Genomic DNA, 13737 nt, shown 5'->3' on the forward strand with positions numbered 1-13737 from the left:
GTTGATGATTAAGGTTGATGGAGATAGTTGAAAGTAGTTGATCTGTGTTTTTAGTCGGCAATCAATTAAAGGTAGTTGAAGCTCCAAAATTTTTTAGCCCTTAGATAAAAAAAAAAACACATCCAATAACTCCTTAGAAGTATTCTCACTCAAACCCAATCTTAAACATAGAATAACAGTGTAATATTTTTCACATTAATTATTATTTAATTAATCTTTAGCATTTATTTTGTATTTAATATTTGTTAATATTGTAAAGCATCAATTAGAGAGTTACTACTTATATAATTAAATTCCAAAACGTTTTTTTTTTAATTTGAAGATAATAGATGACTAACAAGATCCTATATAACCACTCTTCTTATAGATTGAGAACACAAGTACTTACAAAACCACTTCTTCATTTGTTTGAAATGTTGGTTTTTGAAACCAATAATACAGCCATGCAGAGCCTCTTAGCCATCGTCTTTTTCTTCGTCATCCCGATATTTTCAATCACTTCTGCAACCGTACCTTCTACAAAATTAGCTTGTATCATTTTGCCTAGATGGCATGTAATTGTAATCAACAACGTATATGAAGATATCATACTTCATCTGAAAACACGCAATGATGATCTCGGGAATCATACCCTTTCCTCTAACAATGGTATTTACGATTGGGAATTTTGTGAGACAGGGCAATCAGACTATTATGGTGAGTTCTGGTGGGGTTCTAAATATCAAACTTTGAATTTGTATGATACTCATGCTTGGGAGACATGCAAAAATGGAAAGTTTTTTAGTACTGAACATTGTTACTGGTTAGTAAGACCGGAAGGATTTTATATAAGCAAGGAAAACACGCCTTTTCCTAATGAAGGTTGGCATCTTGAAAAACCTTGGGGTTGAATGCTTGTAACGTCTTTGATTTTATAAAAGAATATGATATATTAAATAAATACATTAATTGAAGTTTAGTCGTTGATCAATTAATTTCTTGTTATATAAATATATCTATACCGAGTTTTATTCTTTAAAATGATCCGTGGAAAAACATATCATTTAAGAGATTATGTGGCATTTAAATTTTGTCACGCCCATAAGACTAATCTTCTGGTTCTTAAAAAGTTTTAAAGAAGCTTTTTTACTTTAGTCAAAAAGATTTCATATATAATAGTAGCTAAAAGTTTTATAGAGGTTTTTTTTGGAGGATACATACATATGTATATATAGACTTGGGATCATGTGAGACGAGGGGATTTTTGTGAGACACGGAAGACCAATTCTCAACCCTTGGATTAGATCTACAATCTGAACATTCATAATCACAAAATTGCCACGAGACTTCTCAATAATTACAAAATTGTCATCGTGCAATTTTAGACCATTAGCTTAATTATAAAGTTGATCAATGAACATAAATTGGTCTTTCAGGCTTTAAATACACTTTCAAAGTTTCTTGAAAATATGTATTAATTAGTGAGACATTTCGAGCATTAGTGAGGATGTTCAAACTTCAATAAAAGGTCTAATAAGGGCAAACCTACCTTCAAGGGTATGATTAATTACCTAACTTTAATTACTCTTTTATTAAATAATTAATATCATATTAAAAAAATAATAGACCGTTTTATTTCAAAAATGTCTTAAAAAAGTCATTACAACGTTCAAGAGTATCTTATAGATTTATTGCAACATTTTTACATATAATGACAGTATAATTGTTTGGTACACTTGGACATTTTGATATCCTGTAAACTTGATCTTGTTGTAACAAGATTAACCATCAAATTAACAAAGCAATTCCCATGGAAAAATCTGGATTCGAGGTCAGAAAATATAGGATAAATCGAGAGGGTAAATGAAAATGTGTTAGAAATCAGTCATATACATGCATGCAATGCACTGGTTACCGTATATATATGCTTAACAACTAAGTTACCCACAACTGTGTGTTTCTTGAGCTAAAAGTTTGAGGCTTTCTATTCAATTCTTATCTTTTGCGCTTGGAATTAGAATTGGAATTGGTATTCCAGTTTCTCTTCCTTTGATTGATGAACCAATTGTTGATTTGCTTGAGTTGTAGCCCTGTTTCCTCCACCAGCTTCACCTTGTCATCTTCCTGCTCACCGTTAAATCATTAACATCATACTTTAAATGGGTTGGGTTCCGGTAAAAACTCTAAATTTCGTGGGAACTATAGGAACCACTTTGTTACCAGAGATTCGGATAAGTTAACATCCTCGTATATGTTATGTTAATGCAAGTTTAACATTTCATGTTAAGGTATTTAACGTAGGTGAACCTATGGTAACAAAGTGGTTCCTCCAGTTCCAACGAAAAGTAAGAGTTCTTACTCCATCCTGATTCTAATTTGTAATTGATTATATATATGTGTATATATACATATGTAGCTTACAGTTGGGTATGGCCATTTGGAATGTTGTTGCCACCAATCTTTGAGCACAGACGTGGTGTCACCAGGTAATTTTCCTGCTCTTCTCTTTCTCAATATTTCTTCTCGTACATCCTCTATTTTTGATCTGAATCCCTGCATATACATGCAACTAAATGTTCTTAAAACCAATTGACCAGTAATATGTGCATCGATCAATGGTTGTAGTAGGGATTTATCGAGTTTAAACCTGTTTGAGTTCGATTTTAAGCTCTTGACGAACTCTGTCCATAAGAGTACGTTCAGATTCGGTAGGATGAAGTGGACCAAAACCCAACACATCACCCGACTGATCCAACGGAAAATTCATCGTCATCTCATCTTCCTCGTCATCCGACATTGTTCCTCCTGTCCCTTCTCCCAGCGTTACTCCTGGAAATATTAAAAAAAACACTTTTTCTTTTCAAACCTAATACTGCATTTATTATATATATATATTTTCAGATTCGGTATGTTTATCATGTTTGAAAGATTAAAGCATGCTAATATATATATATATATATATATATATATATATATATATATATAGAGGAGTGATCAAATAAAAACCGCCCTCATTTGTGTAAACCATGCAAACCACCTTCATCCGTCGATTTCATTGTTTAATCTTATGAAATTTTTTCATGAAATTGTTTAATCTTGTGAAATTGTTTCATATAATACTTTTTTTGATCAAGTTGTTTCATATATGGTTGTGAAATTGTTTCATATAATACTTAATGAAACTGTTTCATGTATTTCTCTAAAATTAATGAAACTGTTTCATGTATTTCTCTAAAAATTAAAATAATGAAGATGATAATATCTATGATTAACACCCTCCACAATAAAAATGATTAATCAACCTCTCATAATTACAAAAAAATGAACAAAATGAAAAATTATGATTGGTTGAATGAGGTTTGCACGGTTTGTACAAATTGAGTGGTTTGCATTTGATCGCTCCCCTATATATATATATAAAATATTATACTCTCTTTTGAATATATGTTACGCTTGAAAAGAATGTTTTGGTCATGTGTATAAGGTCAAGTAATGGGACATTGATACTGATAGTCATACTACATGATACTACATGATACCCTAAATGATGCAAGGAATCAAGATATGTACCAAAAGGGGTACCTCTTAGCTTGACTGGTACATGGTTAGCAAGTTGAAGGCCCCTTATACATGACATGACATGATCATGTCAAATATGACAAATGTTTATGTTGCCTCCACGAAACGAAAATAACATTATGCACAAAATGACACCTCGATTGAAACCATAAACTTACTGAACTTTAAACTAACTAGTAGTATGTGTCTCAAAAACACGAAATGACATCTCGATTGAAACCATAAACTCACTGAACTTTAAACTAACTAGTAGTATGTGTCTCAAAAACAAGCCATGTTAAATGCAACAACACAAGGCCATGAAGTGAAGAAATGTCTTGGAGACCATTATGGTCTAGACTATATTATGTTATATTGAAAATTATTATGTAATTCAAATTGTCAGGTTTAAACTTGTAATTGAGGTGTTTTAAGTTTTTTTTTTGTTGCAATATGATATCGATGATTATGATATCGATGTTTTCAGTCGTTATTGACCCTAAGGAAAAATGAGGTGCGACACCCTCAAATTGCTAGGTATCTAGCTCAGCAAAATGTCCGGTTAGTACAATATTTGGATAAGCAGATGTGTTGTCCTTAACGAGTGCGCGCAACTATTCATGAAAGTATGGTGTACTGTTCATAAAGATCATTATGAATCATCATATGATAAATAAATAAAAAATAACTTTGAGAGAGATATAACATTATTCTTTTTACTAGTTCTTATTAATTCTTCTTACACAAATACTAAATCACAAAAGTGTTTTCCCTCAACCCTTATCTGACATAACTTGGTATCAAACCCAAATCAAGAGAAATTTATATGTTTGTGTCGATAATAGTGGTATTGATTTCAAACAAAGCAAGTTTACGTGGTGAAAACTTCTTGTTCATGGAGTTCTATACATATTGTTGTATATAGTATTTATAGTGAGATTTTGTCCCATATAAAAAGGATAGTGAAATCTTACTTGTATTGTGAGCTTTATATATATAAGTTCTTAACGAATCACTTGTCCAACAAAGGAAGTGTAATCAAATCTTCCTTATTTTATAAGTTCTACCGTCTTATTAAGTTGTTTAAGAGATTAAATGAGCTAAGGAAATTTTAGATTTGCGCAAGTGTTGACTTCCCCATGATAAGACTCTCCTACAACTTTTTGTGTGACTTAATCCACCAAAAAAGTCGCTTTACACAAACACACACACACACACACACACACATATATATATATATATATATATATGTGTGTGTTCTCTCATCATTTTAATCTAACTCTCAAGCCTCTCCTTCTCTTCATTAATTTTATGTAGAAATGTTCATTGAATCACATGTTTAGTTGTTGAACTTGTCTGATTGATTAGAGAACCCTTGGGGTGTATTAGGCGTAAACAACCAATCTTGATTAATGGGGGTTAATAATATCAAAAGGACAGTGATAAATCGTATACTAATTATTGTCTTCGCTTCACTTTTCTCCTATTATCTTATTTTCTAACATATATTAAACAAATATATAATCCATTTCACCATATATATAACCCCTAGACTTCTCTCAGTCGGTGGTGTCGCTCTACCACCGATTCAGGCTGTGGAGCCTCATTTGTTTTATTAATATAGAGGCTTCGATTGATATTCATAGTTTTTTCCCCAAAGATGTTCTTGTATTTTGTGATGGTTAATCTCTTGTTGATGAAGATGAAGGTGAGCAAGAAGAAGATGACAAGAACGAAGAGAGTCGAGAGGCATAATTTTTCTAAACTGCCATATCGTATATATCCAAGAATCAAAATGCCCTCATATGAGGGAAAATATGTCACTTAACAACTGAACCATAACAATCGTTAAAAAAACTACAAAGTAACATAAAGAGATTTATTATCGTAAAAAAAAAGTTCCTTTTATTCAATCTTACAAATTAAATATTTAAATTATTATTCTACAAAAATAAAAAGGTTTCTTAATTATTTTCAAATTTCAATGACCCAGTATAAAAATGAGGCAAAAAATAGTATTATTTATTAAAAAAATATATAACTTAAAAAGAGAATTTACAAATTTCCATTTTTGATTTGAAGTCCTTCTGGACCACATACGCACCACGGTGCTTCTGGATGATCTCATCGTGCCAGTCTGAAAAGGGCTTTTCGGGTATTCAATTCGCAAGGTCAAGTAGCCTTCTAGATGTATCCACTTCACTTTTGTATTAATTTAGGAGTAAACCCTCATGGTTTGTAAAAAATCCTTATTTTCCTTCTTATATTTTTTTAAAGTTACGTTCATCGTCTATATGATTTGTAATTTATTAGTATTTACTTTCATCTCACAAATTCCATTATAGTTTGTTGCTATTTACGTTCATTTGCAACTTTGTTTTTTTTTTTATCCATTTTTTTAACTTTTTTAATAGTTTATTAATTTTCCTTTTTTTCCTTCTTTTTTATATATAGAAGAGTAAATGCCAATGACCCTATCAAATCAAATCAAACATCTTTTTTCATCTCTCATTCATGTGAACAAACCCCGTAAAACCTTTAGCTTCTGTCGATGAACATAAACGAGAGCCATAAAGGGGAAATGGGTGGGAAAGCAACAAGCATATACCATCATTCGTCTCTTGGGTTTCTTTTGGGCAAAACTCAAATAGAAAAAAATTGTATTTAGACCAATACTTTGAAGTTCATATTAATCAAAATCCAATGGGAACAAAGAACCATCTATGTATATGGGTTGAATTCGGTCACTGATGTTAATTTGTATCAGTCAAAACCCTTAAATTGAAGACGTCAATCATTGTTTAATATAGATTAAAAGGTAAAAGAACATAACGCCCAAGAGTTCATGCCTGAAATTTAACGCCGTTAACCTCAGAGACGAAAAGTAAAACAAAATAAAAATCACAAGGCCAAAAAAATGTATTTAAAAAAAAATATATGCTAGACACGCTCAATTGGGGGAAATTTTTGAACAATTTCAACGAAATCTTTCAATACCTTTTACTATCGTCCGACTGTTACTGATGCTTTAAATACAAGGATAAAAGCAACAACTCTTGGCATACCACACCGACAAATCGAAGCGTACTCTTGATTTAATTACTAATGTCGCTCGTATTAGAAACTATATTATAGTATATGGTCTTAATTACAACTAATAAAATGACGAATAAATTATCTCATATAATTTTGCCATTGTTACTTTTTATTAACGAACACTTCAATCCTAAAATGTAATTAATGGGTTGGTTTGAAATAAATAGACGGTCATTAAATAAATAAAAATAGTAGGTGGTGATGGTTTTGTTGAGTCCACGTCTGTTCCCTCCATCAACCCAACTAACTCCACCTTCCTTCTCCTCCTAACTATACACACACACACACTATATATATATATATATATATATATATAATATTAATACATAATTCAAATAAAATACTAACGAATATTAAATTAATCTTTTTTAATGAACTTGTTCATGTCCAAAATTAACTTATCAACTGCGGAAAACGAAGTTTCGTGTCTGCCATTTAGATGATTATAACAGACACACCAATTAAGATGAGTGAATATGTCTAAATAAGTACATATATGTATCGATATACGTGTGAATATATATATATATATATATATATGCATACACAAATATAGAAGAGGAAGAGAAGGGGGTACCAGTGATAGCTTGTAAGTTGTGTTCAATTTCACGGCAGGCCATGACAGCCTCGACGGCATCAACTCTGACATGGTGTTGCAGGCGATCTTTAAACGCACATAAAACCACCAAATACTGTGCCTGTTCCATTCAATGAAAAAAGATGATGAATTTATCAAAAAAAGAAAAGAACATGAAGAGCAATTCCAGAAACATACCAAGAAGCTGTCGAGGTCGCGACGGTCTTCCGGGGAAAGAGGTTGGTGGTGGTGGTGGTGGTGGTCGGAGATGTAAGAGAGGAGGAGATGGTTCGCGTGAGAGAGTTGCGAGTCGATAAGTGGCAGTTGATCAATAGGTGTGGCAACCCGAAGACACCCTACATGGGCGGAGAGAAGTTGTTGGTAAAGAGGGTGGTTGGCTATCTCCACCTTCATCTGGCGGTGCTGATCAGCCGAAAGGGACACCACCATATCGGAAAAGCCACCACCGGTACCCACCGTAGATAAACCTTGATGTTGCATATTAATTATCATGAAAGGAAAAACCCAAATCTATATTTGTAAGAAAGCCCTAAATTTGGTGTCAGAAATGGATGGAGATGATTCGAAGAAAAGGGGGTTCTAAGAAAGCAAAAAGAACAAGTGGGGTTTTTGAGGACCACTTGGACTTTAAAGAGATATACGGCAATGGCGGATGGCAGCAACCCCTCTCTCTCTCTCTTGTTCAGAGGAGAGAAGAAGAGATTGGTTTATGGGGATCAGGGACGAAGAAACTTTTTGGGTCGCTTGTGCCAAATTATTGTACAATAATTGATTTATCCCAGCAAAAAAGTCTAAAAAACCCCACTATTTTTCACAGCACCTTATCCACTAGATTTACCAAAATAGCTCTAAGTCTAAGTCTGTAATTCTAATTTCTTTTCAAGATTTACCAACAGAGATAAAATGTGTAAAAGAAAATTGTAATTTTGCTCGATCCACAATTATGGAGGTGGGTTTTCCGCACAACTATGACTATTTTAATAAATTTAAAGAGAAAATGACTAGAATGTGAAACCAACCTTCAAACAATGATGTTTTTAATAAATTTCGCTTTTTAATATCATATGAGACGTGGGAGTATTTGTAGCTTTCAAACTTGTAGATGGTGATTATTTTTCTATGCCTCTTAACATTCAATAATAATCGTGTTTTATAATACAACTAGAAGAGTATTCGTGCAATGCATCGAGACACATCTCGATTTTAGTGTTTTGTTTTAGTTTTTTCAATCGATATAATACGGCTTTTATGTGGTTTTAAGAAAGCGATAATGTTTTTATTTTTAAATAAAATATAAATTTGAAAATATTATAAAATTTTGAAAAAAAAAATATATTGATGTTTAGAAACTTTTTTTTAATTCTTGTTTTTGGTGTAATTTTCTTAATTCAAAAAAAAATTATTATAATTTAATTTAGGTTTAGTAACGAAGTAATTTAATTTAAATTTAATAATATAATTTTTTATAAAGATAATAACTAAATATTTTGTTAGAACTCAATGATTATCCTAATTATATTTTAGATTTTTTATATTTAAACTGAGATGTTTATCTAGTATTTGATTATGCTTATCTAGAGTTAGTTACACAAATTCAAATATGGAGCTTTAATAAGTTGTATTTATGCACAATTTATTTGTAATCTTAAATTTTAAGTAATATGCATCAATAAACAGTACTTTGTGGATAAAAATAATTTTTAAGAGTTTTTATCAAATGCTATATATATATAATATAGTATAGATATTAATTAGGTTATTTTCTATTTTTGTTTTAAATCATTTATAATATTATCTTTATACCTAAAGAGCGGCATGTTCAAAGAAAATGATACAAATGTTGAAAATAAGAGAAAGACAACAAAAAATTGGATGAAAAATTATAAATTAATGCATAATTAAATTGACATAGTCTCCATATTTAAATGAATGTAGGTAATAATTTGCATAAAAACAGTGTAAGAAGTATTTTTTAATATACTAACTTGTAACCATATTTTCTCCCTTATTAAATACATATTATTTTGATGAATATTACTTATATTTTTTTATTAAATAATATAATTCTATATATTGTAGAGGGCTTTCCAGGTGTTAGGGAGTATATTAGAGTAGTTTTGTAGGTTTTGCCTTCCTAAATTAGCTTAAAAATAGATATGGATTAATGGAGATGTTTAATATATATTGGTGTTTAAAATAATAACATGATATAATTTGTATGGTTTTAATTTTGGTTATATTAATTTGTTGATTGAAAAATAGTAGATGGATTTTGTTTATAATTTTAAAGTGGATGTAACCATTTTTTTTAATTGTAGATGTTGGATTATCTTTTCTGACGGTTATTTGTTTTTACCTTTTCAACATTTTTGTTGTTTTTATTTTAGGTGTTTTAACAAGTTTATAGGATATTTTTGAAAATAAAGTGTTATATTAGTTTTTTTTTTTCATATTTTTAAGAAGTGTATTATGAATAAAAATTTTATACGACAATTGTTTTTATAATACATTTATAAATTAATATCATCAAAAACTAATATGACGCTTTATTTCAAAAATGTTCTTAAAAACTTGTTAAAATGTCTAAAAACATCATATCAACTTATTGTAACATCTTTAAATTACATATAACACAATTGTTTGGTATCCAAGAATTTATTAAGACATATTTGACATCTGATAAAACCCATTAGAATAAGATGATAAAAAAATATGTGAATTACAATCATATTTGGGTTACCTTTCTCCCCGCTCCCCCTCCCGTTTAATCAATTGGCAAGAAGAAATCCATAAAGAACTTGTTGGGTTCTCCATAGAAGGGGGTCCAACTTTTTGTTCTTGAATGCAAAAAGATGAATATTTAATTCAAATTAATAAAAAAAAATTGGGCTCAATCTGAAGAGAGCCTCCGGTCTAGCACTGTACAAATATTCTCCAAACATATATATCATATATGTGAGGACATATTGTGTATCAAGAACGAAACAAAAAATGGATATAGTTGAATGGTAAAATTTCTCGTTTATTTTATCGTATATCGCATTAGATAAGTTTTCTTATATCTATTTTAACAGAAAATGCATATTTATGTGGTTAAAATGTTGTGAAGGTAACCTTCACAGTGTTTTTGCTGTGAAGTTTCAAGTATAAAAATATGGTCTCACAGGTCTCACGAAAACATTTTGGTCTAAGTTGATTAGGAAAAGATAGTATTTGTTTACCAACCGGAATATTGTTATTTATTTATTTAAATAATATTAAGAAGGATGTCTTTTTTAGGTTGGTTCATGATTGGAGTGCTTGCTTCCCTCTTTAACAAACATTGGTTGAATCTTGTGGTGGCTACCAAATTCCTCAACTTTCGGTGCAACAAATTTATTAATTTTTTTTCTATCAATTTAAGTTTCATCATAAAATTAAAAAATGAAATAAAAAAAGTTGTAATTTCAGATAGAACGGTGAAATGCGTAGAGATCGGAAAGAACACCAACGGTGAAATCACTATGTTGGACCAACACTGACATAATATTCCTTCTATTAGGCTATATGGATCTAAGTTGTCTTTATAAATGAAGTTGTACGATACATTATTTTTTGATTTTGTGTTGGATAAACAGACTGAATGACAAAGTTACTTCTATGTTAATGTGTCTGAGACTTAGGCCAAGGAAACAATCATACATTCATCAACTGATTTGGTCATTTTTTTTAACCATGCCTTGATATTTTGGCCACATACAAAGAACATTGAACTCAAGCAAATTCATGAAGAGGATCCAAGTCTACTAACTGTTTTGGTTATTTTCGTTTGACCAGTCAAAGTTGCAAATCTTAACCAGTCAAAACCGTAATTCTTAACCATATGAAGAGCTAAAATCACTTTTTCGGTTCACAAATAAAAATAATCTAAAAATAAAAACAGAATAAGGAAATCATAAAATAAGAGTTGACATATATATTTAAGGCAGCATTGCATTAAAAGAAACTCATAATAATAATAAAATAAAATAAAAGACATGAAACATTTGTGGGACAAAAAGTAGACCGAAAACTGTGGGGTCTCTATCAATCCTAATATTTCCACCACGTGACCTTTTTTTGTGCTGCTTTATTTCTCATTTTGTTTTATTTAATGTCTACATAACATATTAATCTATTCTTTTTGTATTAATAACTTGTTTACAATCACATTCTTCAATAATTTTCAATCATCGCTAAAACAAATCGATAAGATTATACCAAGTTAAATGCCAATACGATCAAATGTTATACAGAGGCTCGATCATTTGCAATTCTCACACACCAAATAATTAAAATCCCTTTGTGGCTACGGAGGTTCAAATGCGGTGACCCCGAGCTATCTGCAAAGCAGGTAGTCGTCCTGAGATTAGTCGGCTTGCATAGCGGTTGGATATCCAGGTTAATAAAAAAAATTGATTTATTAGAGAGTATTTCGTGTTATGTTTGATGCTGGTAGTACTTTGGGAATATAATAAATAATTTTTATCTAATTTTGTTAAAGCTCTAAGTTTTGATTCTATCAAGAGTTATTGATTTACGATGGTGAGAGGCAAATCGCAGGTTCGTATGCGGCAAGTGGTTCTCTCGATTGTGGCCTTCTCTCTTTGGAAATTTACGTTGCTTGCATCTTCAAAAGGGTAAATTTTTTGGGAGTAATAAGTCATTGCAATGTGCAATGTGCTAAGAAAATGTTCATCATTGCAATGTGCTAAGAAAAAATTTCGCCCGTAAAATTAGCGTTTATCTAGAGGATACAACAACCGAATTCAAGATCGTACTTGAATCTAGTGAATCAAAAGATGTTTGGTTAATGGATTTGAGTGTGAAATAAGAGAGAGAGCCAGAGAGAATTTGTCCAAACTTTTGCCCAGAAATGATCCCACACTTATATATGTACAAAACTGTTAGGCACGAACGGAGAGTTGATGCGTGAGTTAAGCCACGGGAAAACATGCGTAAGCCACTTTTTTAGAACCCAAAATTCTAATGAGGTAGGCGACCTTCTATGCGACTTGGCTCTCAAGGTTAAGGCCCATCTTTTGACCTTTAATATGTATATGTAATATGTATCAAGGAGAGCCCACTATAGAACACCTACCACCAATGACCAAACTCTTAAATGATTCATTTAATGTTCAAGAGTTGATTCTTATTAAGTGGGTTAATTTTACACGAGGCTCCGTTGTTGGGCAAAGTTTCTCACGTTAAGCCAAGTTCCAACAGGTTCTCGCCATGATCTTTCTGGTGACATCTTGTTTCAATCCTTCTATTTAATTGATTCCAAGTTTAAATATCGGTCTTTTGGGGATTTGGTTTAATTAATCATTCCCTCTTTGATATCTATTTTTGTTTTTAGCAGATTTCCTTAGTAGAATTGTTGTATTTTTTATTTATTTATTGTTTTAAAAAAACACGCCTCCCTTAAATACAAGACCTTACAACCCATTAAAACGCACGTGACATGATTACACGCATTGTCACGAAAGAGACTCACCACCATAACACAAAACAATCATATCATTTGAATTACAAAAATCATACCAAATAGTGTTACCATTATTTATAGCTTCTAAGTGAATTCAACGATCATGTGTTAAAAAAACACATTTTACATGAATTAAAAGGATGCTTGTACAATATATCGAGAAACATCTCGATTTCAATGTTTCTTTTTATTCTTTATTTATGTTGATATGATATGGTTTTATGTGGTTTTGATAAGACGATAATGTTTTTATTTTTGAATAAAATATACATTTAAAAATATCATAAAAATTTGAAAAAAAAAATATATCAATATTAACAATAAATTAAATATTTAAAAGTTCTTGTTTTGTTTAATTTCTTTGAATCAAATTTTTTGTTATAATTTAATTCAACGTAACGAAGTGATTTAATTGAGGTATAATAATATAATTTTTTATAAAAATAATAATTAAATATCATGTTAGAACTCAATGATTGTCTTAATTATATTTTAAATTTTTTATATTTAAAATTAGATGTTTATTCTATATTTGATTACGTTTATCTGCAATTAGTTATACGAATTCAAGCATGAAACTTTAATTAGTTGTACTTACACACAATTTATTTGTAATCTTGAAGTTTAAGTAATATGCATTAATAAACAGTATTTTTTATATAAAAAATGGTTTTTAAATGTTTTTGTCAAATGCTTTATAATATAGTATAGACTATAATAAGTAGAACAATCATGTGTTCTTTTTAACGTATCATCATCTCATTCCAAATTCAACAAGCAAATGAGATAACAACAATATTGGCATTAAGTTAATAATTTTACCACTCTAGAGTCATGTCATTTAAATCTTAGTAATTTGCAACCACCATTTCTAGCATTCAAGTAACTTTAGAAGCTTCTAGAACCAGGTAATTAACCAAACAACTCTTTAAAATGCATATTTGCACAAACCCCGTCAGACAATAGCCTTAAATCTTTTGATGTATGTAACTTCCAAAGC

At 30.5% G+C, this 13737-nt stretch overlaps 1 protein-coding gene across 1 annotated transcript; it reads right to left on the reverse strand.

Annotated features, from left to right (window-relative positions):
• Positions 1 to 1791: 1791 nt before the first annotated feature.
• Positions 1792 to 7989, reverse strand: LOC112520637 (homeobox protein knotted-1-like 7). The gene is made up of 5 exons (XM_025129046.1): positions 7409 to 7989; positions 7211 to 7331; positions 2627 to 2808; positions 2401 to 2532; positions 1792 to 2103 (listed from the first exon to the last, which is right to left on the reverse strand). Exons 1-5 carry the CDS (start codon positions 7721 to 7723, stop codon positions 1975 to 1977), a joined length of 879 nt encoding a protein of 292 aa, XP_024984814.1. The 5' UTR covers positions 7724 to 7989; the 3' UTR covers positions 1792 to 1974.
• Between the last annotated feature and the right edge of the window lie 5748 nt (positions 7990 to 13737).

The sequence above is a fragment of the Cynara cardunculus genome (genome assembly GCF_001531365.2).
Source record: "Cynara cardunculus var. scolymus isolate 2C chromosome LG 11, CcrdV1, whole genome shotgun sequence".
NCBI classification, from domain to species: domain Eukaryota; kingdom Viridiplantae; phylum Streptophyta; class Magnoliopsida; order Asterales; family Asteraceae; genus Cynara; species Cynara cardunculus.